Below are 27926 nucleotides of genomic sequence, written 5' to 3'. Positions count from 1 at the left end.
GTGGTTATTAAGTCATTGATTAGAAATTATTTATTTTTTAGTGAGTGAATGTTTAAAAATGCTAACTTGATGCCATTGCTTTGTGTCTTTACAGCGATTTTAGTTTGATGCATAATAGGCCGCAGATTAGATGAGTCAGCCGTACGGCTTGAGAAGGCCTTAGACTTTCTATCACGTGATAAAACAGAAATAGAGAAAGCTACAGGCACACTGGGTTCCCGCTTGTTCTGTAAACAACTGTGAATGTTGCTGCTATCATAGCGGGGACCCGACACATATCCCTGAGAGCTGCTATCAGTTGTTTTTGGTTCACCTACAGCAGATGGAGGGTTTGGGCCCTGGCGTTGTGGCAGCGGCCGGAGAGCTCTCACAGGAGGAGGAGGACGAGCTGGGCCCACAGGCTTTGGTGGTTGGGGGGCCCGCCGTTTTTTAGTTGATATCTGGGGGCTTGCAGCGAATTCACTAAAGAATAAACCATAATGGTTTTTATTTTAGGTTCATGGTTATTAATTTTGATATTATAAACTTATTACATCTTATCTTCTCCACTGACTGGAAAGACAATACTTATACTTTATCAGTATTTCTCTCTCTCTAATTTTTTTACTTCTAATTAGAAGTCAAAAGTCTCTTCATCCTCTAAACTTTAACATTGAAAGTACTTTCGCTTTCAATTATCAAACTGACAATGCCAGTAACACGGAATAAAAGGAAACCTGTTCTTTTTTAAATCTATATCAACCTGCAAATTGTTACTATACATTTCAAATAGGTTTTTCCAGGTATCTGAATTTTTTTTTCTTCTAATGTGCAAATATAAAGGCAAACCATTTTATATTACATTACAGTATAAAGTCAGAGAATTATGCCTTTTATATGGGGTTTCGTTAATATCTTTAAATCTTAATAGCTCAATGCGTGCTCGTCAATGTATTTTGGGAATGACCCATGTAGATACTGTAGTAGAAACCTTGTACTGTAGACTGCCGCGCCCAGATGTCGCTGTTGGATGTTCCTTTCCAAATGTGCTGTCCTGTACACTACATGCTCGGAGCGGGTGTTTTTTTTTTCTGTTATCCCGAGTGTGACCCTGGCTGCTATTTCCTCCGCTCGAGCTATAAAGTGCCCGTGCATTTCCCACGCACCCTCTTTCCCCGGCCACCACACCGTGAGTGTATAACTCACTGTTCTTCAGTACCTTTAAAAAAGAAAAAAAAAACAACATATAAAAAATACAAAATAACGAAAACCTCAAAAAATAACTACTTTAAACCAAACAACGTTTTTTAAAAGGGCAAACTTTTTGTTTTTTAAAAGACAAGGTCTCGATCTACCCAGACGTTTCTGAAGCCAGTTCTTCGCGAGCGGACTCCACATGCTGTAGCTGTCATTGCTGCCGACATCGTTTATTTGGAGAGTAGCGTAAAAGTTTAATAGAGGATTAAGAGACTCATTTGTCCCTCTGGTTCTAGGACACTCTTTACGCACTGTCATTTCAGCACTAGACAAACACACGAGCTCAAAGGCTTGAACGACCCCGAGACATGAACGCTGCGACGGCGGGGAGTTATCCGATGGCTTCTCTCTATGTGGGCGACCTGCACCCTGATATCACGGAGGCTATGCTGTATGAGAAATTCAGTCCGGCCGGTCCGGTGCTGTCCATCCGCGTGTGTCGGGATATGATCACGCGGCGCTCGCTGGGATATGCCTACGTCAACTTCCAGCAACCTGCGGACGGTAAGACGAAGACATGACAGACAGCGCCCTGTCGTCCTGCGTCTGACTTTAAACGTGATGCATATAGCTGACAGAGTAACGGGAATAATGTGTCATGCTTTGAGGTGATGTGTAGTGCGTACCCTCGGCGCGCTCTCTCTCCTGTGTACTGTCACATGTATTTCTGAGTTAATCACATCAAGCTGTTCTTCACCCCTCTCTACTACAACCATCTTTAACATCTTCAACAAACCGCTTTATTCTCCTAATATGGCCTATTGTGAGAAGGTCAGGGTTTACTGACTGTGACCGTCACACCGCATTATGTCCAGCCAATATGGCAAGCTGCTTTAACATACAAAGCGAACTAATATTTCAGTTAATGGCTATTTATTTTTTCAATACTCTTAATTAACACTATATTTTGTTTTAGTTATGTTTTTAACGTTTTTTTAATCATTGTTTTATTCATAATTACTATTTAAATAGTGACAACACCTTATTCAATTCAATTCAAGTTTATTTGTATAGCGCTTTTCACGATACAAATCGTTGCAAAGCAACTTTACAGCAAATTAAGTTTCTACAATATTTAGTGGTAGCTTATCAGTGGTGACTGTCAGTTAATGTACATATGGCAGAAATGTACGGAAAAATAAATTAAAGACGTAATCAAACAGACGATGAACACTATTAACAGCAATTATTATATGATGCAATCAAACTTATAGCAAAATTTGGTAGTTCTGTATGTTGTTTCAGGGTTGGCATCATCTGAGGTCCTCTGAGGGGTTGGCATCATCTCTTCTCAGGTGTTCTGGATCCAGACTGAAGCTTGTGTAAATCCTAGTTACCACGGGATGTCAATCCTGCGGCAAAAACAGAGAAACAAATAGAGACATAATTAGTGTAGCTGCTGTTCCAACCAAGCAAAATTGATTTGTTTAACCCAAACTAAAGAATAATAATGTGCATTTGATCAGATATAACTGCAGTACAAGATTATGAGATGCATTATTTGAATGCTTCTATCCTAGGTACTACCAAAAGTCCAGAGTTTTGCGACCTTAGGGAGTGTGATGGATTGTAGCGTGGTAGAAGACTAGTTAGGTACGCACAAGAATTATGCCTTTTATATGGGGTTTCGTTAATATCTTTAAATTCACTTATTCACTTATTCCATTGTTATTAGTGAAAAATTGTCTTTGGAATCTATGGGGATCCAAAAAATACTAGTACTTTTTTAGTTACTAGTAACTATACCAGTAATTAGAAGAATTATTTATTCCATTTTTGTGTAGTTAGTATTTTACTTTTTAGTGCTATTTAAAAATACAGTACTAGCAACTATATCTCAGTTACTGTTATTTTTTTCTTAGTACTAATAGTAGCCTACTAGTATTTTATGTTACTAGTATTACTAGCATTTTACTCTTTAGAATTATTTAAAAAGTTACATAGTTACTATCAATTATTTCTTACTTACTAGTAACTATCCCAATAGTTGTGAATGTCTATATTATTGTAGCTCAAACAGCAGAGTATGGTGCAAGTAATGGCAAGGTGATAGGTTTGATTCAGAGGTTCGATACCTTGAATGCAATGTAAGGCGCTTTGGATAAAATGCGTTATTTATTCAATTTTTATTAATCAGTAGCCTACTATTAACATAAAATGGTTAATTTCAGCATCTTAACATATAAGGACTTTTTTGTTCCCATAATCAAACTTGGTCTGCTCACTCAGGGATTTGTAACTTAAGGCACTTACAAAAAACAGCACTCAAATAAAGAAAATTTGTTTACAATATTACAAATATTATATCAGCTTGCTATACAACTACACGCGGTATAATTTCCCTTGTCCTGAAATAATATCATCACTCAGTGATACAAAGGTTGAGTATGCGGCATGGCATGTATGTATGAATCATTTATGCCATGCACCCTGCAGGAGGACTGATATTTTGTTCTGTTGAGCTTGCCTAGTCTTGTCCATTCGTGAAACTGAGTTAGAGAAAAACATTCACACATTCTGTTCACAGTCTGTCTGGGGGAAAAAATGGAAAAATGAAAAAAATTTAAATTAAAAAAGCTGAGGACTCAATAGAGCCAAGCAGTTTGAATTATAGCCTATAATCAGAATAAAGAACTAGACTAGAATTGAATGTGCTGCTTGACCCACATATAGTCAAAGTGGCCTACATCTGCTATAAACCTTGATATGAGACATTCTACAGAAGCAGAAGCAGACCTGATCATTAGGATACGTCCATGTTTTAGCTCTCTGAAGAACGCTAGGTATCCAGGGGAATGGTGCTTGTGTGCGTGTATATATATGTGAGTGTGTTAGCCCACATTTTGCAACCTGGCATGACCTATTTGTGCTATTTAAAGTGTCATGAGGGGATAATACCATTGTGAAGCACCTTCAGCTTGATTTCTATCAGTCTAATGATTCGGATGAAATCAAAATAAGTGTTAATTGTGGAATTTGTTTTTGTCCTACCTTTCCTACATTTCAAGTAATCTGGACAGTTTTACAACATTTAAGCCTCATACTAAATACGTTTTTTTTTTCCATTCCTTGCTGAATTCATTGTTAATTTTAGTCAGTAGGGTAAACAGTTGTTTGTTCAACCAGTACAAATTGTGTAATACATAATGAACAAATTTATACTACTGTTCAAAAGTGTGGAGTTTTAAGGTTTTTGAAAGAAGTCTCTTATGCTCACCAAGGCTGCATTTATTTGATCACAAAATCAGTAAAAGAGAGAGGTGAATCTGAAATATCTGTCTCCTGTGCTGAATGCTTCGTAACATCTCATGCTCGATTTTGCCCTCCTCTTTCAAAGCACAAAGGTTAAAAGGTCAGAGTTGAACTCGCTCACCTCCATTTAGTAACTCAGAATGGTGACTGATAGTCAACGTGTTTACATATAAGAGACAAAAGCAGTTGGTTAGCACTGTAGGATGTAAATCTGAAAGAGTATCAAGGCTTTATATTGTTTTATGCATGTTTTTTGCACAATGTGACAGTACAATAGTAGTTTACAGCATGCATATGCTCAGCAAATGTGCTCAAGCACATGGTTTGGTCTTCAGCATGTAACAGCTGCATTTGTAAACAGATGCCAGCACTGGTAAACTTCAGCCACACACATTCCAGTGTCTCAGCCCCATCAATGGACACAGAGCCTTGAACACATGCTGCCTGCCAGCACATTGCTCAAAGGACCCAACACTGCTAAATATAGAGTCAGTGAGGGCTGCCTGCACTGTGCCTGTCGTTTCTGAAAGGTGTGTTGACGAAACAAGCTGACAGGCAAATTCATAGGTCAGCCACGCCATGCTTCTGCTTATTCAGTGATGACAGATTACTATTGATATTGTCTATTAATTTGACAGCTATATACTGTCAGTACATGTGCATCCTAAATAAGTTAAAATATAAATAAAAGTTTTGTTTGAAACCAGAAACCGCTATATTGAAGGTAAAAAGTGTATACTGTCCTGTGTTGGCTGAAAGTTGTTATTTGCAGTGGTCTCTCTCTCGCACTCTCTCTCTTGGTGATCCCACCAGCCCTGAGCTTCATGTTCAATACAATCACACTGCAAACTGCTGAGGGCAGCAGACACAAGGCTGCTCCATTTTGTTCACCAGACATTTTTAGTGTGTGTGTGTGCCGGGGGGAGGGCTATGAGGTTTAAAAGAGAGAGAGACCCATCATAATATATTACAACAGGTGAGTGTTCCCTCATATGCCATCAATTTGATTAGAAAGTAATTTGATAAAGCTTCTGACAAACCTTTAACCTGATATACATCTGTTTCAGTCTTCAGACTTTACCAGTCATAAATATATATTTAATCCACAATCCCTGTGTATAGCAAAAATATACAGAGAGCACTGCATTGTAAGACTATAAAGAGATGGATTTTGGATTAAATATATATAAATGTCAGCAAAGGTTAAATTTGGTAGGGTCAGTGCTATTTTGAGGTCTGTAAAAATGTTTTTCGAGACCTGGTATGGATCAAATCTAATGATATGTGCCTGGAGTTCTGCTTTGCTCTGCTGCTCTTTCACACCAGTAATGAAAGACATTTAGCTTAAATGCTAACTGTTTGTGTGTGTGTGTGTGTGTGTGTGTGTGTGTGTGTGTGTGTTTGAGTCTATGTGCTAAAACATATCTTAAAATATTTGGGCAGTAGACCTTAACATGTAATGTTTAGATGTAATAATTAGATTGGTTTAGTAATAATTAGATTTATACTGCTAGCATTAGCACAAGCTCAGCTAACAAGTTTCAAGCATGTTTGTTGTGGTTAATATGTTTGAGTATCTGAACATGCTCACTAAACACACACACTATGGATTGAAATATATAATTAATTAATAATTCAGAGACTTGTGTTGGTTATGGCAAGTTTTCATCCTCTAGTAGGCTAATTGTTAGTAGTTTATGAGGTAGAAGAGCATAGATGCCTTATGTCTCATGTTTTTGTGGTTTCAGCGGAAAGAGCTTTGGACACAATGAACTTCGATGTGGTCAAAGGAAAGCCGATCAGAATCATGTGGTCACAAAGAGATCCGTCACTTAGGAAATCCGGGGTTGGAAACGTCTTCATCAAAAATCTGGACAAGTCCATTGACAACAAGGCCCTATACGACACCTTCTCTGCTTTCGGGAACATCCTGTCCTGTAAGGTGAGAAATAGGAAGTGACTTTTAGATCTTTGGAAGCTGAAATTAATTCATTATTTATTTATTTATTTAATTTATATGCTGGGCTGCCCTCCAAAGGCAAAACACTAACTACACATCTAGTCAAAACTAAGGTGAATGAATAATATTATTAATTTAATAAAATATTATTAATAGAAAAGTATGATATTTAATGATATTTCATGAATGATATTTCTTTTTTTCTCCTTCAGTCCCTCCTCAATTGTCTTTGAACATACAGTTCTTGAAATGTCTGGAATCACAAACTGAATTGTGGTTCATTATTATCAATTTCCCCAGTTTCTGTTAATAAAGATTAAGTTAGAAAGGTTGAGAACCACTGTTTTAGATCTGGAATTTTAGAATATCTGGCTCTTGCCATGTTGTATAACTATTTGGATATACAACATTTATTTGTTTCTTAAAGGCAAATTGTGATTTTCTGTATCAATAGTGGCAACCAACAAACACATTTGCAAAAATAATGTTGTTCAGTCTGAAATAACAATTTGTTATTTTTTGCTCATGATATATAGTCACGGAGGAATGTGTTTCTATATTTAGTGTTTCTTTTTCCTTAATAGTTTATATATTCAAGCAATAATTCATGCATTATAGTTTATTAACACATATTTTACACATCAGAGAAGCTGTGGTAGTTCAGCTATATAAGACAAACACTCTGTAATTTGATTCTTGATGCCGTCTCAACAGGTGGTGTGTGACGAGAACGGATCTAAGGGTTACGCCTTTGTGCATTTTGAAACTCAGGACGCAGCCGATCGCGCCATTGAGAAGATGAATGGCATGTTGCTGAATGACCGCAAGGTGTGAGTGTCCAAGCAGGGTCATGTGACAGGAAGGAGGTCCATTGATTTGTTGATTGACAAAGACAGTGTACAGTTGTCAGTCACTAATGTTACAGAGAAGAACTTTGGAAGAAAGTCTGTTGACCAATCAGTTTCAAAGGATCAGATTTATATACTCACCCTCATGTTTTTCCAAACCTATATATCTTTCTTAATTTTGTGGAATGCAAAAGAATTATTTTGAAAAATGTCTCTTTTTCATCCGTAAAATTAAAGTTAGTGGGGTTCAGCATTAATTTGGACCCTTCTGACTTTTTTTGTAAAATATATTCTACTAGTCTTCTAGCATTTTAGTGCTTATAAGTCGGTTTTGTCCCTGCTGCAGCTGTTTTGTGTCTGTGGTTGGTCTGCAGCTGTCGGTATTGCATTTCTGCATCAGTCACATTTCTGTTTCCGATGTTTTTTGTAGGTTTGTGGGGCGTTTCAAGTCCAGGAAGGAGAGAGAAGCAGAGATGGGTGCCAAAGCCAAGGAATTCACCAATGTTTACATCAAGAACTTCGGCGAGGACATGGATGATCCGAGACTGAAGGAGCTCTTTGATAAATATGGTGAGTTTGAGAGTATAAATGGATGTGGTGGTGGTAGCCTTGTAGTCTTTTTATCTGAAGATTTAGTTTCTACCTGCAGGTAAAACACTGAGCGTGAAGGTCATGACTGACCCCACAGGGAAATCTCGTGGATTTGGGTTCGTGAGCTACGAGAAGCATGAGGATGCTAACAAGGTGAATTTGTATTATGATTTGTTCATAATGCAAATCAGCTAAGAAGCTGATGCTCAAACATGTTTAAAAATAAGCATGGGCTAGATAGATAGATGGACTGACAGATAAACAAATGAAAAGACAGGTGATTTATTGTAATGATATTTCTGTCTCAGGCTGTGGAAGAGATGAATGGTACGGAGCTTAACGGTAAGATGGTGTTTGTTGGCCGAGCACAGAAAAAGATGGAGAGACAAGCAGAACTCAAGAGGAAGTTTGAACAGCTCAAACAGGAAAGAATCAGCAGATATCAGGCAATGAACTGCTGTGTTGTGTCTTTGTGTATGTGTGGTTGTGTTTTTAGTAAAAAAAAAAACAATTTATGTGTTTATTTGTGTTGACAGGGTGTAAACTTGTATATCAAGAATCTTGATGACACCATTGATGATGAGAAACTTCGCAAAGAGTTCTCTCCTTTCGGCTCCATCACCAGTGCCAAGGTGGGTCAAAGGGTGACTGTTTACAGTCTATTTCTGTTTGAGCACTTTGGGCAAATTCCAAACAACATGTTTGCACCATTGAAGGGCACAGTGGGAAGGGGATGGTATTTGAAGGCCCTTTCCAAATGAAAGTGAGCGACCAAATTCCTTTTGATAAAGACCACAAGGCCATTAGAGAAGGGTACATGCGTAGGTCACTTCAAGGAAGAATTTTGTTAATCTTAAAGTATTTTTTGCTGTTTGTGATAACTTGATCCTGGGTGGCACATTCTAATGATTTATTTTAAATATGTAATTTATGACAAGAAATATTCTTTACATATTTATATTTGTACAAATATTGTCATATTTGTTTGTTTTTAGTAGACGGTACAGTTGAAATCAATTTGAAGATACAAATAGGCTATATTTGATCCAGTGATACAGTATTCTGCTTTTGCAAGATTTATATTTTTTATTTAACCTGATGGAAGAAGGAGGTGAGATCTTATGCAATGTATATCTTACTGTAGGTGATGCTGGAGGATGGCAGGTCCAAAGGTTTTGGCTTTGTGTGTTTCTCCTCACCTGAGGAGGCCACAAAGGCCGTGACAGAGATGAACGGCCGTATTGTGGGCTCCAAACCACTGTATGTAGCCCTGGCCCAACGCAAAGAAGAACGCAAAGCTCATCTGACCAACCAATACATGCAGCGTATCGCTGGCATGAGGGCCATGCCTGCCAACGCTATCATCAACCAGTTCCAGCCTGCCGGTGGTTACTTTATGCCAGCTGTGCCACAGGTGGGTGAGATCCAAAAGTCTTAGACAACATTGACAGTCTGGCATTTAAATCCCATTTATACCTGGAAACATACTATAGTTTATAAAATAGAAAAATAAAATGTAAAAATGTAATTTAGATATTTTCATTATTTTTTACAAGACCTCACTGTATATTATGGAAGGCCATTTCCACCACATAAGAAAAAAAAATCATCTTTGGTAAATTATAATTATGACATAAAAAGAAAAACTGAGATACCCAGTCACAATTATGACAAGCTAAGTCATAATTATGAGATAAAAAGTCAAAATTGTGAGATAAAAAGTATAATTATGACATAAAAAGTAAAGATTATGAGATACTAAGTCATAATTATGACATAAAGTCAAAATTGTGACTACGACATAATTATGAGATAGAAAGTTATATGGCACAAAACGTTGAAATTATGACATTGAAAGTTGTAATTATAATATACTAAGTCATAATTATGACAAAAGTAGAAATTTTATCTCATAATTTGATCTCATAATTATTACTTTTAGTCGTACATTCATAAACTTTTTTTTTCATAGACTTTCCATAAATATGACTTTTATGTCATAATGATAATTCACCAAAGCATAAGTTTCTTTTGTGGATGAAATGGACTTTCATAGTATATCAATAGTATATCAATAAAGATAATAAATCAATAAATACACAAGGGTTGTGAAGTAGTAAAAGGGTCCATTAAATTATTAATAAACTCTCCGATTATGTCTTTTGTTTCTTTCTAATGCATCACAGGCCCAGAACAGAACGACGTACTATGCACCAAACCAGCTCACCCAGATGCGTCCGAACCCTCGCTGGCAGCAGGGTGGCAGAGGTCAGGGTGGCTTCCAGGGCATGCCCAGCTCCTTGCGCCAGCCAGGGCCCCGTGCCAACATACGCCACCTGGCCCCCAGTGCTTCCACCCATGGCCCACGCGGGATCCCCACAGGTGCACAGAGAGTGGGTGAGAAAACCCACCCACTAATGACGCAATGCCCTGTTGTGACAAACTTTGACCTGTTTTCCAGACCCAGACACCTGAACATTTCCACTATCATTTCAAGTTAGATTTCAAAGATTAGTATATTTGATAAATGATGTCAGAAAGATTATTATTCAGGTTTTAGTTTTTAGCAATAATAATGTGCATCTATTGGTTCTAGTTGACTTGATGATTATGGAATTCCATTGAAAACGCCACAAACTACACATTTATTGATTACAACAAGTGAGTTTGGTGATCATTCTGTCCTGACCATAGCTTTAATGTTATTTACTTCTTTCCACAACTAGGAGGCACTAGCCAACCAATGGTTCCCCGCCCGGGCATGGGGGTGACGACTCCACGTGCCATGCCCCCTTACAAGTACGCCACCGCCATACGAAACACTCAGCCTCAGGTCGTCCAGCCCATTATTCTGCAACAGGTAATATACAGACATATACTGCGCATAAATAAAAACTACACCTTTGAATTAATTATTCTAGCTGTCCAGTTGTTCCGTTTCTGATATTATGGATTGTATATTTAATTCACTGATACATATTTAATTACAAAGGTATAGCGTGTCTATTTTTAGTTGTAAACAGTAATAGAATACTTTCTTGTCATAAAACATGGCCATTTCAAGAACAGTCATATGGGAAAGGTTCAAAGATATGTTAGGGATCATGGTAAATGAATTGAGTAGAGTTGCACAATACATAGGTACCATATTTGTTTTTTTATTTAATAGTGTTGGCTGAAATTGGATATAGATCAGTCACAATTGAATAGTTAATTGTGCATACTCATTCATTTAGATATTAAAGTTAATGTTTAAAAACGAATAATTTTCAGTATTTTATTTTTAATTTGTACATAAAAAAGTGTAAAGAATTTTATCATTGGTAATTAATCAGTAAACATAAAAATGATTGACTTTTCAGAACAGAATGTTAATATTGTGCACTGCTAGAATTAAGATATAGATCTGAAAAACCCAATCCAATTCTCATTTTGTGGTTTACTGTGTTCTGCAGACTCAGCCAGCTGTTCACGTGCAGGGTCAGGAGCCTCTCACTGCCTCCATGCTAGCTGCCGCTCCACCTCAGGAACAGAAACAGATGCTTGGTGAGATGAGGAGGCTGTAAGCACATTCAGCCTTACTAAACATATTCTTACACCCCGAGGACATTTTTGCGCATTATAGTCTTATGTGATAGTTCACCCAAAAATTCTGTTCTTTGCTCACCCTCAAGATGTTCAAAACCTGTATGAGTTTCTTTCTTCTGCTGAACCAAAAAGAAGATAATTTGAAGAATGTTGGTAAACAAAAAGTTGCTAGTCCCTGTTGACTTCCATAGTATGAAAAAAAATACTATGGAAGTCAACCGGAACTGGCAACTGTTTGGTTACCAACATTCTTCAAATTATCTTCTTTTTTATGCTTCACAAAAGAAAGAGTCTTGCAGGCTTGCAACAACCTGAAGTTGAGTAAATGATGACAGAAGTTTTCAGAAAATTGTGGTGGAATATCCCTTTAATTACTTTCTTATTTTATTCTTCCCTGTAGCTATTTCTAGTTGTTTCTTGCCTGTCTTACACGTGCCTGTTCTGTTTTCCCTCAGGTGAGCGGTTGTTTCCTCTCATCCAGGCAATGCACCCCAGTCTAGCCGGGAAGATCACAGGAATGCTGCTAGAGATCGACAACTCTGAGCTGCTGCACATGCTGGAGTCCCATGAGTCTCTGCGCTCCAAGGTGACAGCCGTTAACTATGATAAAAGCCTCCAGTAACAGACACTAGCTCTGCTGATATATGCAATAATGGGAAAACATCACAAGCTTTTAACAATGCAAAGCTTACTGACTGAACTAGGGACTTAATATTATGCGCTTATTTATTAGGATTTATGCATTGCCCAGCAGGGACTGTTCCTGAGATGTCATTTATAAATGACAATGGCGTTGTATCAGCTTATTAGAGGCATGAATCTCTGTGGTGAAGATGGTTTGGGGATTGCAGGACTGATGATTTATCTCTGTTGTCAGGTGGAGGAGGCTGTCGCAGTGCTTCAGGCTCATCAGGCCAAGAAAGATGCCACACAGAAAGTGGGAGTCACCACTGCGACTGTAGCCACAACATCATGACGAGTAACTTTTCTTATTATCAGTAGTATTATAATTTCCATGCTTGTTGTTAGGCTATTTACCTGAATGTTTGAAATTATTATGAAAATTGTTTTCTGCAGGGTGAAGCTGAAAGGCTGAAGAGAGATCACCACTGTCTGCTGTCGTCTGGTGGCAACCAATAAGAACACAAAAAAAGAAAAAAAGAAAAAGAAAAACACAAAATGATACTTAAACATAAAGAATACAATTTTGTTGCAGGGCTTACATTTTTAACTCTGTAATGATTTTTATCACCTAAAGTTAATTTTAAAAAGAGGCAGTTCTGTGAGGGAAGAGCCTCTGTATTGTGGCCAGGACTGACTTTTTCTATGAGGAACTGAAAAACTTGGTTCTTCAGTGAGCTGTGTGTTTGCTGCTTTGACTGGACCTCACTTGTCCCATGACAATAACCCGAGTGGTGTGGCACTCTAAATAAAGGGATGACTATTTAAAATGAAATATATTGTCTTCTTCTTCTTTTTCTTCTTCTTCTTTTTATAGCAAAGACAAAGGGCATTTTACAGACACTTTTTATCCAAAGTGACTTGCAGTACAGGAACAGTCCTTTTATAGGTTAAATTTTCTGCTCAAGGGCCCAATAATAGCAGACGTGTTAATAACATCCAATTTCACCTTTAACTTGGACTAGTCTTATGACCAAAGCCATTTAATTCCAGTTTGCATCCTCTGAAAGATGATGTCTGTATCAAAGCTCCATAAAAGTACATTTTAGTACCCAAATGTTGACAGGTATGTATTTAATAGGTCTATTATTATCACATAAATCATGAACACGCTACATGTAAAGATAGTCCTATAAGTAATAACACATAGAAAAATATAGATTTTAACGTATTGTTACATAAAATAAAAAAAATCTATTTGGTGGTTTCTCACTTTAAAACAGCGACTAGAAATTAAACCAATGTAACTTTTTTGTTAATTGGAATTTTCAGTTTGTTTTACATGGCTATCCAAGCGGTAACTAGCTAACTAACTAGCTATCTATCGAAATAAATAATTAACAGTACAACTGTGAATCCATAACTGAACAATGGACATTTCTGTGATGTTATTTGTCCTCCGCATCACTAGAGGGCGACACACCATTTCGAGGTGAAGAAGAAGACAGTCAAGAGTCAAAGGTTACAAGCAAGATGGCGGCGAGTAAACGTGTTCTTTATGTTGGTAAGAAAAACATCAAAATTATAAATCAAAATAATAATCGCTTCGCTATCACAGCGCTATAATTTCATCCCACAATCACATGCATGTTAGTGATGCGGTTCCGGTTATCATCTGTAGCCGGGAAAGCAGCAGAAGATGAAATGTGAGCTTGAATTGAACGTTTAGTGCGTTGAATATGAAATATTATAACAAGTCAAATATACGGTCTTGTTTTTCTCAGGTGGTCTTGCGGAGGAGGTGGACAAGAAAGTGTTGCACGCTGCGTTTATTCCCTTCGGTGACATCACAGATATTCAGATCCCGTTAGATTATGAGACTGGTGACAAAATACACTCTTATACTTACAATTCAAACACCCACGTTATACACATAACGCATGTTGTGTCTGACTCTTTCTGTCCACAGAGAAGCACAGGGGCTTTGTATTCCTCGAGTTTGAACTGGCAGAGGTGAATATCTATTAAATTCCTCCTTAAATAGCATATATCATCGACTCAAATTAAAACGAGAATGCGTTGCTCCTCATTATGTTAGCTCACTATAGTTTGCACAAACCACCATTGCATGACTGGTATGTTTGCAGCTATAATAAAATATAAATTGTTAAATTTCTCCCTGCTTTTTTCTCCAGGATGCAGCAGCTGCCATTGATAACATGGTGAGTTATTGAACCACTGACTTCTGTGGTCTCATAAAAACCAACACAGTCAGAATGTGCACTGCAAGAGTCCAGATTAATGTCTGTTTGGTTTTGTGTTCTGCAGAATGAGTCGGAGCTGTTTGGCAGAACCATCAGGGTGAACATCGCCAAACCCATGAGAATTAAAGAGGGCTCCTCTCGGCCAGGTGAGGGGTTTTTGGTTTCAATAGGGTGCATGATAAATCTCCTGATTGTTTTTCTGTTACTCGCACTGATAATGCTGTGTTAACCCATTACTTGCATGTCTATGAAATATAAATGTGTTTTTCATTGCTGCTCTGCTCCTAGTGTGGTCGGAAGACGACTGGCTGAAGAAGTTCTCAGGGAAGACTGTTGAGGAGAGCGAGGAGGCGGAGTCAGCCGCAGAATCAGCCAGTACAAATACACAGGAGGTGGGAAAGTTGTGATATAATAGTAATAATTTAGTATAAAATGATAATGCCTGATAAATTGTCATTTTGGTATAGCTGTTTATTTCTGCTAAGTGTCTGATGTTCTCTTTTAGATTTTATTTTCTGAGCTTTATCATTTTGTGTATTTTGTGTTCCTGAGCAGGGAGAACCTCCAGTGAAAAAAGGCAGAAATAACCCGCAGGTCTACATGGACATCAAGATCGGCAACAAACCTGCAGGCCAGACACACACACACACACACACACATATATATGTGTGTGTGTGTGTAAATATATATTTATACTTGTATATAATTTATATTATATATATGTGAATATAAATATTTTATATTTAAACCATCATATTTTTCCTTAATATATACATGTATGTGTGTGTATATATGTATGTATATATATATATATATATATATACATAATAAATATACACAGTACATGCATATAGTATGTAAACAAACTTTTATTTTGAATGCGATTGATCGTGATTAATCGTTTTGCAGCGCTAATCGTAATAGTATAGTTGTAATACAATAGTTGTTCATAGATAAGCTGTTCTGTTTTAGATTTTTATTTTGAGCTTTCACATTAATACTTTCTGATTTGTATTTTGTGTTCTTGAGCAGGGAGAACCTCCAGAGAAAAAAGGCAGAACTAACCCACAGGTCTACATGGACATCAAGATCGACAACAAACCTGCAGGCCAGCTGCGCTTCCTCCTGCGAGCGGACGTTGTGCCCATGACTGCAGGTCAGAATCACGAAACCAACTTTAGGGGCTCATCCTTTTTTCTTTTTCAATAATCTGTTTCGCTCGGGTGTACGTCACAATATGGAACAAAAGATCTATTGCAACATGCCTCAGGACATCACAGCTGTTTTATTTGTTGGTTTTCTTGTAGAGAATTTCCGTTGTCTGTGCACGCATGAGAAAGGCTTTGGATTCAAGGGCAGCAGCTTCCATCGAATCATTCCTCAGTTTATGTGCCAAGGTGGAGATTTTACCAACCACAATGGCACTGGGGGGAAATCCATATATGGACGCAAGTTTGATGATGAGAACTTTGTCCTAAAACACACACAACCAGGTGAGATGAGTCTTCAGTTTGACAGAAGCGTGTGTGTTTTTTGGAAGATTGTTTCATTGTTTATCCGCAAGTATTTTTGTTGAAGTCAAATCTAAATGAAGTCTGGTCTCGTATGTTTTTTGGCTGTGTGCTCATAGGTCTGCTGTCGATGGCAAACTCTGGTCCCAATACTAACGGCTCGCAGTTCTTCATCACTGTTGATAAGACAGACTGGCTGGATGGCAAACATGTGGTGTTCGGAGAGCTCATAGAGGGCATGGATGTACTCCGGGCCATGGAGGTGAGTTGCCGACTGAGGGAGATTACGACTGTTTTACACTATTATTCAACTCACTAAGGCTGATATTGTATTTAAACTACTACTACTTCTTCTGACCAAAAATTTAAACAGTATCTCCTCCTAGGGCTTTAAAGCTAGAACCACCAAACTCGGCCCAGACCTTCAGACTGTTCTGACTCGGGTTGCTATATCTTTTCAGACTGATCTGACTTACGGTTTTCCTAAAAATGAGGATTAAAACTGGGAAAAATCCCATAGACTTTTATTGAACAGTCTTGACTGATCTGAACATTCCGTCAAACTCCAACTGTCAAAATTCAAATTTAAACACACTGAATCAATTAATGTGCCATACAATGTACTATTTCTAAGCCATTTAAACTCATTCAAACTCATTTAATCTATCTATCTGTCTATCTGACCATTTCTATCTATCTATCTATCTAATCTGACCATGTCTAATCTGACATGGCTCAACAACAGCGTTCCGGACTGCGCTATTCATCTCGCAGACTGTATTGCCTTCAAAACAATCAAACTTTAAGCTTTTAAAACTACTTTAAACTTCAAACTATTTAAGACTGAAAACAATCAAGCATAAAACTTCTTAAACTTTTTAAACTTTTCAAAACTTTTTCAAACTTTCTGGTCCGGCTGTCTCAAGCCAATTTAAAGTTTGTCTCAAACTTTAAGCTTTTAAAACTACTTTAAACTTCAAACTATTTAAGACTGAAAACAATCAAGCATAAAACTTTTTAAAACTTCTTAAACTTTTTAAACTTTTCAAAACTTTTTCAAACTTTCTGGTCCGGCTGTCTCAAGCCAATTTAAAGTTTGTCGTGACAAACGTTTTTATCTAGTTTGATATTAATATTGTGAAATAATTTACAATTTAACTGTTGTCTATTTTAATATATTTAAATGTAACATTTTATTCCTATGATGACAAAGCTGAATTTTCAAGCAGCCATTACTCCAGTCTTTAGTGTCACATTGTCTTTCAGAAATCTTGACAGTATGCGTATTTGCTGTTCAAGAAACATTTATTTTTATCAAAGTTTAAAACTGTTATGGATATTTTTAACGATTTTTTGATAAATAGAAAGTTAAAAAGAAAAGTATTTGAAATGAAAATCTTTTGATGCATTATAAAAATCTTTGCTGTTATTTTTGATGCATTTTGTCTGAATAAAATTATTCTGGTTGCTTTTTTGTCCCGTTTTCTAATGGCTTTGTGTCTATACTGTTTCCTCAGGCTCAGGGATCAAAAGATGGCAAAACCAAACAGAAAGTCATAATTTCCAACTGTGGAGAGTTTGTGTGAATTCAACTTACTGTGCGTGTGTGTGTGAGAGAGAGAGAGAGAGAGTGTTTTTTTTTTTGTAGTACTTTGTAAATATCCAAATAAAACTTTTATACATTTTTTCTGTTAATTAGTGGCCTGTATACAAGTTGTCATTTCAAGTGAACAATAATACTATAACAATTATTCATCTTCGAGTCTTCTAGACATATATTTGTTGGATTTAAGTGAACCGCTGCAATTGGGCAAAAGTTTAGGAAGTTTCATTTAAGTGTATAATGTGTTACTGACTCCATCCTCTAGATGGCATCAGTGCTGCAGGGAAACCTCTGAAGCTATGTCACAACCTACAGAACAGATTTCTGCCAAAAGAGCAGTGCTCATTGAATGAAATCAGATCTCTCTACAAAGAACATTTCATTCCAATTATTGTTAGCATGATGGTTCAGTCCCGATTAGGAGTTACTTTTTTCCCCTCCCCAGTCTGCATGGTACCCTTGAGTCAGACACTTAACCTCAGGTCACTTAATGCTCTCCACAAAGATTAATTAGACATGTTCTGCTTCCTCAGATCGTAGCGCTGCAAAACTGCTGGTAAAACAAACTGTAAAACAGCTAAAATAATGAACCAGGAAACCATAATATCTTTTATTGTAAACACAGAAACATTAGTTTGTGAGATGTTAAACTGACATAGAGCCACTGAAAAAGTGAAGCCATTAAGCCATTTGTTTTAAAATCTTTCATCAGTTTATACACACCAGCAACCCAGCAAGCAATGCCCCGATCACACACCCCCATACAACCAGTGACAGACACTTTCATCTGAATGAAGAGTTTTCCAATTATCAGACTATTTTAAAACATCTTAAAAAAACAGACAAAAGTAGTTACCATTTAAATACAAAGGGAACCACTGCAAATTTGGAAGGGATTTATGATTAATTCATCAGTCAATTAATTTTTGAATGATGTTTACTGGAATTGTGTTGTTTGTCAAGGTTCATTAAAAGTGATGACAGCACATGGGGTTAATTTAAAAAGATAAGAAAACATTCACATTCAAGTTCATAATCATACCAACCTTCATATTTAAATTCCATTAAGTTTATTTCAACAGAATTACAATAAAGACACATTTAGAAAATCCACATCCTCCATCAATTCAGAAATGTTTAGGGGGATACTGAAGCGTGAACAATTATATCTTAGTCAAATATTCCTAGACACTAAATATCACAGGGTGTCTACACAGAATGCAACATCCAAGTTATAAATTACATATAATGCCTCATTACATGCCATGGACACCATATGAATGTTTTGTGTTGTGTGACCTTGTCTGTCTTTTTTTTGTTTTTTTTTGATGGGTTCAGCTTAAATTCATAAGACGACAACACCAAGACGATATTTTCTCTCTTATCTGTTGAAGATCACAGATGTCTGAGAATCTGAAGTGTTTATTATGGATAAATGTTATTGTATTGTACTGTAATTATATAGTCTTCATTAACAAGAGATGTAACAGTATGATCTTAAATCCTAAAACATTGATGAATGATACATTTTGCAAACAAACAATGCATTGCTCATGTCTGCCTGCAAAATATCAACTTTTATCTTTGGCAATGATTCAGAAACAAGGAACAGAAACTTTTTTTTGCCTTCTGGACTTTCCCCAATGAAAGTGCTAAAATCTCTCCCAAAAGGGTTTCAGAGCTAATGAGCCGCTGAGTGTGCTGTCATAGAAATGCACTGGTTTGAACTTTACACCTGTGTGATCCAATAATATCGGAGTAGCAGCAGTTGCAGAGGTCAAGTGCTTTGTGCTCTTAATGTTTCCCTAATGTTACTCTAATATTAGCAAAGGTTATGGCTTCTCCTTCAGCTGCTTCAGAACATTTACTGAGCCCTGCTGTATCAAAGTTCTAGAATTGAGAGCTATTTTTTTTGCAGGCTTTTCTATGTGGTTGAAAATATTTGATAATTTTTACTTCAAAATCTGTTTGCATAGAATCGGTTGCTAGGAAACAGGGTCACATTATTACATTATGTGCTTCAATTGTTCATTTGTGCACTTAATTGCCATTTTAAGGCTAATTCACACTACACCGACAGAGACGTTTGTTGAGTTAGTGGGATCAATGTGTTTACCCCTTTTGCAGTCTGTTCGAGTTGGTCAGAGTTTGTGTTTAAAAACTAAAGTTTAATTGTGTTAGTCGGGTCATGGAATTGCTGTTGGTCAGGGCTGTCGGTGCAGTACAAACCAGCCTTTATACAAATTAATTTGTAGTTTTTTTGCAAATTCCAGCAGCAAAGTTGAGCCTAAATTACTATCCGATACAAAGTGCACAAAACAAATGAAGAGACTGCACAAATGAGCTATAAATGTATGACTTTCTTCATCTCCTAAAGTTGAATAGTGGAGCTGTGATTTTAAGGCGCCAAACATACATTTGTTTTACATGTTTTTCTTACCATGCAAAGAAACACATTCCACTTTTAAGCACTGCGTGCTGGCTTCTTGAACTTCTCTGGAGATAATGTTTAATCTATAAATATTGACCAGGCATTCTCTTTCACCAGGTCTGGAGCGATCTGAAGGGTCATCAAAGAATTGAAATATCCTACTCATGCGATTCTTCCACCTCTCTCAGGCAAGCTGAGAACGAAGGGGAATAAGATCCCTTTGGCCTCCACAGGTGCTTTCAGAGACTCGTCTTTGAATCGACCTCCATCCTCTTCTACAATGAACTGAAGAGTCTGAGATTTATTCACACAGTAGATGCAATTATCGATGACAGCGCATCGAAACGGCAATGTGCTGCCCTGCTGTTGGGAGGCGCAGTCATGCCACATCTTCACGATGGTGTTGTATTTAAAGACACTGATGCCCTGTTCACGGTTTACATCAAATCGGTAGATGAAGCTCTTGAGAGCCACCATGTCTGTGGACTTTTTCCTGCTGTTGTTGTATGGACACTCTTGCCATTCGTCTCTTTTGGGGTCATATTTGAGCAACCTATAGAACAGAGACCCTCCTGAGACGTACAACTCACCGTTACACGTAGTGGCTTCGTGAGCTACCGCAAATGCTCCTTTGGGTAGAGGAGCCACTGGCGTCCAGCGGTCCATTCGAGGGTCGTACTTCTCCACCGTGAAAAGACATTCACCGCCAATGGCGTATAGGTTCCCATCCATGGAGACGAGTTTGAGTTGCGATCGTGCTTGGTTCATGGATCGGACTTCGCTCCAGCGGTCTGTGATGGGATTGTAGCAGAACACTTTGTCCAAGACTTTGCTTTTCTCCCCAGTTCCCCTGATCCCGCCGGCCACAAACACGTAGTTGTACATGGTACAGATACCGCAGCCTCTGGTGTTGATGTCTTCTGGCATGACGGTCAGCGTGTGCCAGTCCTTACTGCTCTTATTGTAGTAGTAGATCATGTGATTGTCCTCAAAAGACGTGATGGAGATAGGACTCTGGGGACGGCTGCTGTTTCTGCTGGGCGGTCTACTTACTACACGCTCAAATACGTCATTGATTTCCGCCACCATCAGACACTGGCGGTTCTCCATTCGTTTGCGCAGTATGAGGTCTCTCTCTGAGCCCGTGAGGCGCCCGTAGACTGCCGGATCTCTCAGAACCTGAAGAAAGTTGTCACTCATGAATCGATAGGCGGTTTCTTTCAGTTCATTGAAGCGCTGCTTTTTGGCGATTGTTAGGATTTCATAGCAGTTCTCTGGCGTGATCTGTGTGGATATGGTGTCGATAGCAGCTTGTACCGCACAGGGCATCTGCAGGATCTTTGCTCCTGTGATGACATCCATAATATTGTCTTTGCTTACGTTCATCTGGCAGGAGTAAACATAATCTACAAGCACCGATAAGGTCTTGTAGCTCATTCCTTTTACCTTCAGGATGTCGCGAGAGAGCCTAGCCTTAAAATAATCACTTTTCTCAGCTAATACTGATTTGTGTGCTTGCATTTTCTGTCCGCCCACCTCTATGACTAAATTCGGCTCTTCCTTTGCAGACAGAGCTTCTCTTACTGCAGATCCAGTTGGCTTTAACCCTTGGCTCGATTCCAGCCTAGTCTGTCCAAACAATGTTCTGTAGCGGGTCTGATCTGCTCCTTCAGAGGAACTTATAAAGCTTCCTAGGGTTTTTTCAAGTGACCTTGTTTCTTGAGAGCTTGAATAGGAATTATTTCTGTCCTTTGATGTGGAGGAGACATTTTTAAGGTCAAACCGACTCCGAACCACCCCACCATCTTTTAGGACATTGGATAATTCGTCAATTTCCTTCTTGTTCTCTGCTCTGAAGCACAGAGAGGGTGCCAAACTGGAAGCTACCTTTGTTCCATTTGTTTCTTCTCTAATGTTTCCTTGACTTGAGGCTTCACTCATATTTCTCAAACTAAGGTCCAGATTTTGTGCTCTAGATGAGTCCAGAGGCTGTATGTGCTCTTGAAATCCACTGTCACTAGAGACAGCATTTTGTGCGTATTCTGCACCTGTTACAGCGCCATTGTTTCCCAAACTCCTGTTGTCAGTTAAACCTCCTGATTCTGACGTATCCCATGTACCCGGTAGACCCTGCAGTATTTCCATGCTCGGGATGCCCGTTTTCCCCAAAGCCGGGACATTGTTATTGTTCCCTTCACCTGGGATAGGCGATTCTGGAGAGTCAGGGTTTGCCGCGTGAAATATAACATCTGCTTGTACTGTGAACATGTTTCTGTCTTGCAGAGCAACTCAGAAAAGCACAGAGAGGGTGCCAAACTGGAAGCTACCTTTGTTCCATTTGTTTCTTCTCTAATGTTTCCTTGACTTGAGGCTTCACTCATATTTCTCAAACTAAGGTCCAGATTTTGTGCTCTAGATGAGTCCAGAGGCTGTATGTGCTCTTGAAATCCACTGTCACTAGAGACAGCATTTTGTGCGTATTCTGCACCTGTTACAGCGCCATTGTTTCCCAAACTCCTGTTGTCAGTTAAACCTCCTGATTCTGACGTATCCCATGTACCCGGTAGACCCTGCAGTATTTCCATGCTCGGGATGCCCGTTTTCCCCAAAGCCGGGACATTGTTATTGTTCCCTTCACCTGGGATAGGCGATTCTGGAGAGTCAGGGTTTGCCGCGTGAAATATAACGTCTGCTTGTACTGTGAACATGTTTCTGTCTTGCAGAGTGTTGTTCATCTTTCTGTAGTTGTGGTACACCTTATGTCACTCATTTAGTGCTTTCAGAGCAACTCAGAAATGTTTCCTTTCCCAGCAGTAGACCTAAATGAATCCCAGTGAGCCTCAGGAATTATTGGGGTAATGATCTTTCAGAGACAACATTGGTGTGTCCTAGCTGGACAGGTTTGCTGTTTGTTCCATCAGTGTACATTTCATCCAGGTAAACAACAAAAATAAACATGTATCAAGAGAAGATCCTTTGTCCTCAGTGTTCACAGCACTGGGGCCAAACCTTCCGAGAAAAGAAGACAAAGTTATTCATCCATATAATTACACTCATATTACATATTACAAATTTCTTGTAGGCCTAATCCAAATGATTAGAAAGTTAATGTTAAAAATATAATTAAAACACCTTCTAACGTGAACTAATAGCAAGTGGTGCTCCTATGGGCAAAAAGCTTTCAACAATGCAAATAATCTGTCTGCTGCAGTGACAGTAATATAGATCATGAACATCACATAATGAGTTGCTGTACCCCTCACTGATCTAAACACTGAAATGCTCCATTTAAGTCACTCTAATGCGCACGCGCATTGCTTGCCAACCTGCTGAGAATCTACTGAGCATTATGGATTAAATCTTAAAGAGATCGCGAAACGGCACCTTTAGTTAATGTTCGGTCATTATAGTTGTTAAATTACCAATTTAAATGGATCTAAAAACAAATGTACAGCGGACGGCAGACAGAGAGGTATATATTAATAACGCTGAGGAAAAGAGGAGGCATTTTCAGACAGATAAAGTAACATTAGTCTTTGAAATAATAATACTGAATATGCTCTAAATTATTCAATAGACCCGGTAACGTTACTTACACGTTAAACGGCGGAATTTCTTTGCGCAATTCCTCACACAAAGCACTCTTATGTAAGTCAGTGACTGTAACGTTAGATCTAAATACACCGCGTTGCAGGGAATCCACACATTATTAGTCTACGAGGGCTGAGTTTTCCCAAATTCAGACCACTTAACCATTCACAGGAACGTACTGTCCATCCCATATTGTAATAAAACGGCAGTTCGATGAGAACTTTTCTTCCTCCTCATCCTCGACCAACTGTATGCGTCTGAAAGCCTCGACAGGAGAATCGGCGTCCACAAAATGTCATTATCTCAATGAAAAGAATAAAACGAAATATATTCCATAAAGCGACCCTGTGCTCCGGATCTCGTCGACACCGCCTCTCTGCCCTCAGAGTGATTTTCAGTATTTTTTTATTTTATTGTAGGCTGAGGTAGTTATTGATCCAAACCACACCCCCGTTTGTGTTCACCCTCTTCACATTAGAGCTGCTGATCAAATCCGCGGTTAAGCGCGCGGCGCGACGCGACGTTCCTGCACACTCGACGCGAGGCGCCGCGCGCCGCCAAATGAAGGATGTTGCGCAAAGGACAACGGGAACTCGGGAGCATTTGAACGTTTATTGAATAAAAATACTAAATGTTGTGCTGAAGCATTTTATTATTCTTCAATAAAACGAGGTAGTGATTTTCTAAAGCACAGCAAACTGGCTCAATCCGTGAAGAACACTGAATATATTTGATATTGTTGACAAAATACAACATGAAATGAAAAATACATGTCTATATATACACACATGTCCACTCTATAAAAAGCTCACAAATGTCAGAAAAAAAATGTAATTTCAGGTTTTACTCAAAGGAGAAAAAAGCAAATCTTGAAAAATTGTCAAGAACAGCATGACTTCATCTGGCCTTCTTAAATGTGGTGAAGTTTTATGAGCACATTAAGGAAGCCCATTACTCTCCATCTTGATATTATGGGCTACACCTGTCTTCAAGAGAGTTACTAGGGTAACCACTCCATTTCAGAGAGCAACAAATCAGTTGAAACTGTCAGTCAGCCTGACTGCACATGGTCAGATGAGATGTCACTATTAGCCCTCTAAATACACACATCAGCTGTTCTCAGTCTGAGGGGACTCACAAAGATCCCTGAGCCCACAAAGACTGAAAGCATTGCATATATTAGTGTGGCATCCTGTGAGGGAGGCAGGGAAGGCCTCCTGCAGAACAACTAGATCGCACCCTAGTGCTAGTATAGCACTGAGGACTTTATTTGTAACTCAAACTTCAGAAGTTTTGTCCTCTAAATTATGACAGGCAGATATCAGATCAAAACCAAAGATTCTTACAAATACTGAGATATCAGCTATTCTTTATCTTAAAAACTCAAATTACAATAATTATAAGAACTATTTACTTGGCATTTTTAGGGGTGCAATAGTGCTTGATTCTCTTTGTTTTGTGTAAAAAAATCGGTTCAAATATTATCTGCATTTATATAAATATTAATATTCTCACTCAGTGTGTAGATCCAAGTGTGAATATCAAAACATCCAATAATAATCAACCATCATAATAAAGGGATCATAAATATTACCATTTTAATTTCCCTTTTAGTTAGACACCTTGCAAAATTAATATTTCAAGACAAATTCCTCTCAAACACATCGCACTGGAAACAAAGGGAAAAAAAAACCTACACATTTTCATTTTCCATGCCCATGTCAAGTTTACCGTAAATCAGTGTTGCTGTTGGTAAAGTGCATTTTACAGAAATCCATTCAACCTCTGTTCAGCCTCAAATGTGATTTTCTTCTTGGGACATTCCCTTATGTATGAGCTGGCAGTTATAGTCCATCAAAAGGAAAAAGAAACTAAAAAGGGACCGAAAATAAAAAGGGCCAGTTGAAAACAAAACAAACGAATTCACACATGGTTATCGATCACACTTGCACAGATATACAAAGAACGCTGGTTAAAACAATGGTATATATTTGTTAATAAACAAGTCAGAAATACATATCACAATGTGTCATTATAAAGCTTTTTCCATACCTTTAAATATTGATAAGCATTAACTTTAAATTAGAATTATGGAGGAATGCTATTTTTCTTGAACTTGTAACATAGGACACCAACTTCACTTTAGGACCCAAACAGAATCTCTGGCCCGCCAGAGAATCCCATACAAGTCATTCAGTCACAGGTTGTAGCTGATCACAGAGGCCAATCTAAAGGTCATAAACCTCAGATGGGCCCGGATTCAACCAATGTTTTAGGACTTCTTTTACAAGAACAACCATTCCTTGAAGCAAACATTTTGAGATTTCCTTTCATGAAATGTTCTTTAAAGAAAAACAACTGAAATTAAATGACGAGCTGAACAGATGCAGGTACTGAAAGCATGTTTAAAATGTTACAAATGATAGAAAAAAGATCAAGAGATCATCTTATCATGGGATGTTTTTTTTTTTTTTTTTTTTTTTTTGCTTTTTTTGTGAAATGTAATTATGTAGCAGTTAAAAATGTTATATTACCACAATTAGACCTGAATATTATCACACTGCAGTGGTACTGACATTTTCACAAATGCACTTTTTAATTCGGGTGAAAGTGGTAAAACACTATGCATGACCGAGTACTTGGTAGTTCAGCTCATTCCTGGAACACATTCTTTTTTTCCCTTCATTCATTAATCTTTTTTCCCCCGTCAGCCCATGACTGAATGCAAGGTCAGTCTAAGGAACTGCTCTCTCTGACGTGCAATGGCCTATAATGAAGACATACAGTAAAAGCATCATTAGATGAGTAAAAGAAACAAAAGAGCAATGGATACTGGTGTTTGTGCAGCTGCATCCAAACTAAAACCTGATCCTCACCGTTCTCTGAATACCTCCATCTTTTTCTCTCACAGGCTGGGCAGTGGTATTTGCCACACCATAATAGTGGACACCATCTCCTCGTGCTTAGACTGTTTTGTTTTTCTGTTGATTCTGCGGTGTCCCAGTCCTCCAGACACCACCAACAATGAGCTCACATTTACTTTCTCAGTCTGCTTGGCCTTCTGGAAGTGCGCCGGCTCGTTCAGCAGGTCGTATATCGCCCCGTCCTCTGAGCCATGCTGTAAAGAGCCCTGAGACAGAGCCAGAGACCCATATGAGGAGGACAGGGAGTCCTGGAGAACTGGAGCATGTGAGGGAGAGCTGGTACTGCTGCACCCCACCCCAGAGCAGTTCTCGTCCAGTTGGGTTCCCTCCACCTCGGGGGCCCCAGGCTGGCACTGGCTGGGTGTGTTGGAGGTGAGAGTTGCCATGGTTGCTTGGGAGACATTACACACTGCTGTTGCCATCGTGAGAAACTTGACTGGGCCATGGTGAGCATGAAAAGAGACCATTCCTCGACCTGAGGCAAGACAATGAGGGAGATGAATGACATTAAAAAGTTTGCTCAAGCATAAAATAAAAAGAGATAAAACACACACACACACACACACACACAAATGTCAGAGAACACAATAATGAAATATATAAGGGTAGTAAAATATATCTCATCAAAACAAAATATAATTTTAGTATAATTACTAAAAAAACTCTCTCAAATGTAAATATTAAACAAAATCAGACATCAAGTGTTATTTTAGTATTATTTATATATACACTTTTATATACTTATTGGTCCCACTTTATATATTAAGTGGCCTTAACTACTATGTACTTACATCACAAATAAGTACAATGTACTTATTGTGTTCATATTGTATTGCAAAACACTTTTGCTGCTATTGACGTGGAATACGGGTAAGGTTAGGTTAAGTTGTAAGGAATGGGTCAACCGTGTAATTACAAATGTAATTATAGAACTTAATTACAGGTGTAATTACATGCAGGTATTTTTTAAAAATATAAGTACAATGAAAAAACAGGTATGTACACAATAAGTGCATTGTTCCAAATGATTAATTGAAATGTAAGTGTATAGTAGTTAAGGCCACTTAACATAAAGTGGGACCTATATATAATGTATATAAAAATAAATATATAATAAAATGATATATTATCTAATTTTTTTCATTTTTAACATCAATTTCAAGTTTTTTTTTTAATTTAAAAAAAGTTACAAATTTAAATGTTAAAAAGTTAAAAATTTTCATCTAATATTTATATTTGATTTCATCAGCTTTTATTCAGCTTTACTTTGTAGTTTTATTTAACAATAATAGTCACTGACTGTTGTGGCTTTTGTGTGGTTTGTTCCTGAACTTCTGCTGAGTTGCAGTATTTGAAAGTGCTACAGACTTAAAATTACCCACAGGGCACTGGGCAGCAAACAAACCTCTGCCGTTAGCACAATTCCACAGTAAGTAGGGCTGCACGATTAATCGAATGCGATTGTCATGCACATTTTGTAAGTAAAGCCGGTTCTGTAATCAGCAG

At 38.0% G+C, this 27926-nt stretch overlaps 4 protein-coding genes across 9 annotated transcripts in view; 2 read left to right on the top strand and 2 right to left on the bottom strand.

Annotated features, from left to right (window-relative positions):
• Positions 1-1135: 1135 nt before the first annotated feature.
• LOC107659242 (polyadenylate-binding protein 4-like) lies at positions 1136-12927 on the top strand. 4 transcript variants are annotated; one of them, XM_016448114.1, is made up of 14 exons: positions 1136-1740; positions 6237-6430; positions 7163-7278; positions 7727-7866; positions 7946-8040; positions 8196-8333; positions 8424-8519; positions 9032-9301; positions 10074-10269; positions 10617-10747; positions 11343-11433; positions 11931-12061; positions 12353-12454; positions 12553-12927. In XM_016448114.1, exons 1-13 carry the CDS (start codon positions 1545-1547, stop codon positions 12449-12451), a joined length of 1893 nt encoding a protein of 630 aa, XP_016303600.1. In that variant the 5' UTR covers positions 1136-1544; the 3' UTR covers positions 12452-12454; positions 12553-12927. The 4 variants fall into 4 exon arrangements, with proteins under 4 accessions (XP_016303600.1, XP_016303599.1, XP_016303598.1 ...); XM_016448113.1 differs by having other exon boundaries at positions 10614-10747; XM_016448112.1 differs by having other exon boundaries at positions 10074-10284.
• Positions 12928-13570: 643 nt separating this feature from the next.
• LOC107659231 (peptidyl-prolyl cis-trans isomerase E-like) lies at positions 13571-17529 on the top strand. 3 transcript variants are annotated; one of them, XM_016448101.1, is made up of 11 exons: positions 13624-13660; positions 13751-13802; positions 13881-13979; positions 14066-14109; positions 14292-14318; positions 14425-14506; positions 14649-14752; positions 15393-15516; positions 15668-15853; positions 15991-16133; positions 17389-17529. In XM_016448101.1, exons 2-11 carry the CDS (start codon positions 13796-13798, stop codon positions 17455-17457), a joined length of 885 nt encoding a protein of 294 aa, XP_016303587.1. In that variant the 5' UTR covers positions 13624-13660; positions 13751-13795; the 3' UTR covers positions 17458-17529. The 3 variants fall into 3 exon arrangements, with proteins under 3 accessions (XP_016303585.1, XP_016303587.1, XP_016303586.1); XM_016448099.1 differs by lacking the exon at positions 13751-13802 and having other exon boundaries at positions 13571-13660; positions 17389-17528; XM_016448100.1 differs by lacking the exon at positions 13624-13660 and having other exon boundaries at positions 13669-13802.
• A 541-nt stretch (positions 17530-18070) lies between these two features.
• LOC107659241 (kelch repeat and BTB domain-containing protein 11-like) lies at positions 18071-24034 on the bottom strand. The gene is made up of 3 exons (XM_016448110.1): positions 23502-24034; positions 22336-22914; positions 18071-21877 (listed from the first exon to the last, which is right to left on the bottom strand). The coding sequence occupies exons 2-3, from the start codon at positions 22638-22640 to the stop codon at positions 20068-20070; spliced, it is 2115 nt and encodes a 704-aa protein (XP_016303596.1). The 5' UTR covers positions 22641-22914; positions 23502-24034; the 3' UTR covers positions 18071-20067.
• A 1955-nt stretch (positions 24035-25989) lies between these two features.
• The window catches only part of LOC107659240 (rho guanine nucleotide exchange factor 10-like), a 52995-nt gene continuing 51058 nt past the window's right edge, over positions 25990-27926 (bottom strand). The window contains exons 29-30 of the mRNA XM_016448109.1: positions 26373-26895; positions 25990-26263 (exon numbers count right to left, since the gene is read on the bottom strand). Coding sequence (XP_016303595.1) covers positions 26402-26895 — 494 coding nt within the window. The 3' untranslated portion in view covers positions 25990-26263; positions 26373-26401. The remainder of the gene's footprint in view (positions 26264-26372; positions 26896-27926) is intronic.

The sequence above is a fragment of the Sinocyclocheilus anshuiensis genome, unplaced genomic scaffold (genome assembly GCF_001515605.1).
Source record: "Sinocyclocheilus anshuiensis isolate Anshui unplaced genomic scaffold, SAMN03320099.WGS_v1.1 scaffold539, whole genome shotgun sequence".
Taxonomy (NCBI): Eukaryota; Metazoa; Chordata; class Actinopteri; order Cypriniformes; family Cyprinidae; genus Sinocyclocheilus; species Sinocyclocheilus anshuiensis.
This window is presented reverse-complemented; position numbering and strand designations above follow the sequence as displayed.

Excerpts from the sequence above, each read along its gene's own strand:
- LOC107659231 (XM_016448099.1), top strand. The coding sequence starts at position 13,630 with ATGGCGGCGAGTAAACGTGTTCTTTATGTTG. Across the intron at positions 13,661-13,880 it reads TAAACGTGTTCTTTATGTTG|GTGGTCTTGCGGAGGAGGTG; the intron begins GTAAGAAAAACA and ends TGTTTTTCTCAG. Across the intron at positions 15,517-15,667 it reads CGTTGTGCCCATGACTGCAG|AGAATTTCCGTTGTCTGTGC; the intron begins GTCAGAATCACG and ends GTTTTCTTGTAG.
- LOC107659242 (XM_016448111.1), top strand. The coding sequence starts at position 1,545 with ATGAACGCTGCGACGGCGGGGAGTTATCCGATGGCTTCTCTCTATGTG. Across the intron at positions 8,334-8,423 it reads AAAGAATCAGCAGATATCAG|GGTGTAAACTTGTATATCAA; the intron begins GCAATGAACTGC and ends TTGTGTTGACAG. Across the intron at positions 12,062-12,352 it reads ATGAGTCTCTGCGCTCCAAG|GTGGAGGAGGCTGTCGCAGT; the intron begins GTGACAGCCGTT and ends CTCTGTTGTCAG.
- LOC107659241 (XM_016448110.1), bottom strand. The coding sequence starts at position 22,640 with ATGAACAACACTCTGCAAGACAGAAACATGTTCACAGTACAAGCAGAC. Across the intron at positions 21,878-22,335 it reads GGATTTCAAGAGCACATACA|AGCACAAAATCTGGACCTTA; the intron begins GCCTCTGGACTC and ends GGACTCATCTAG.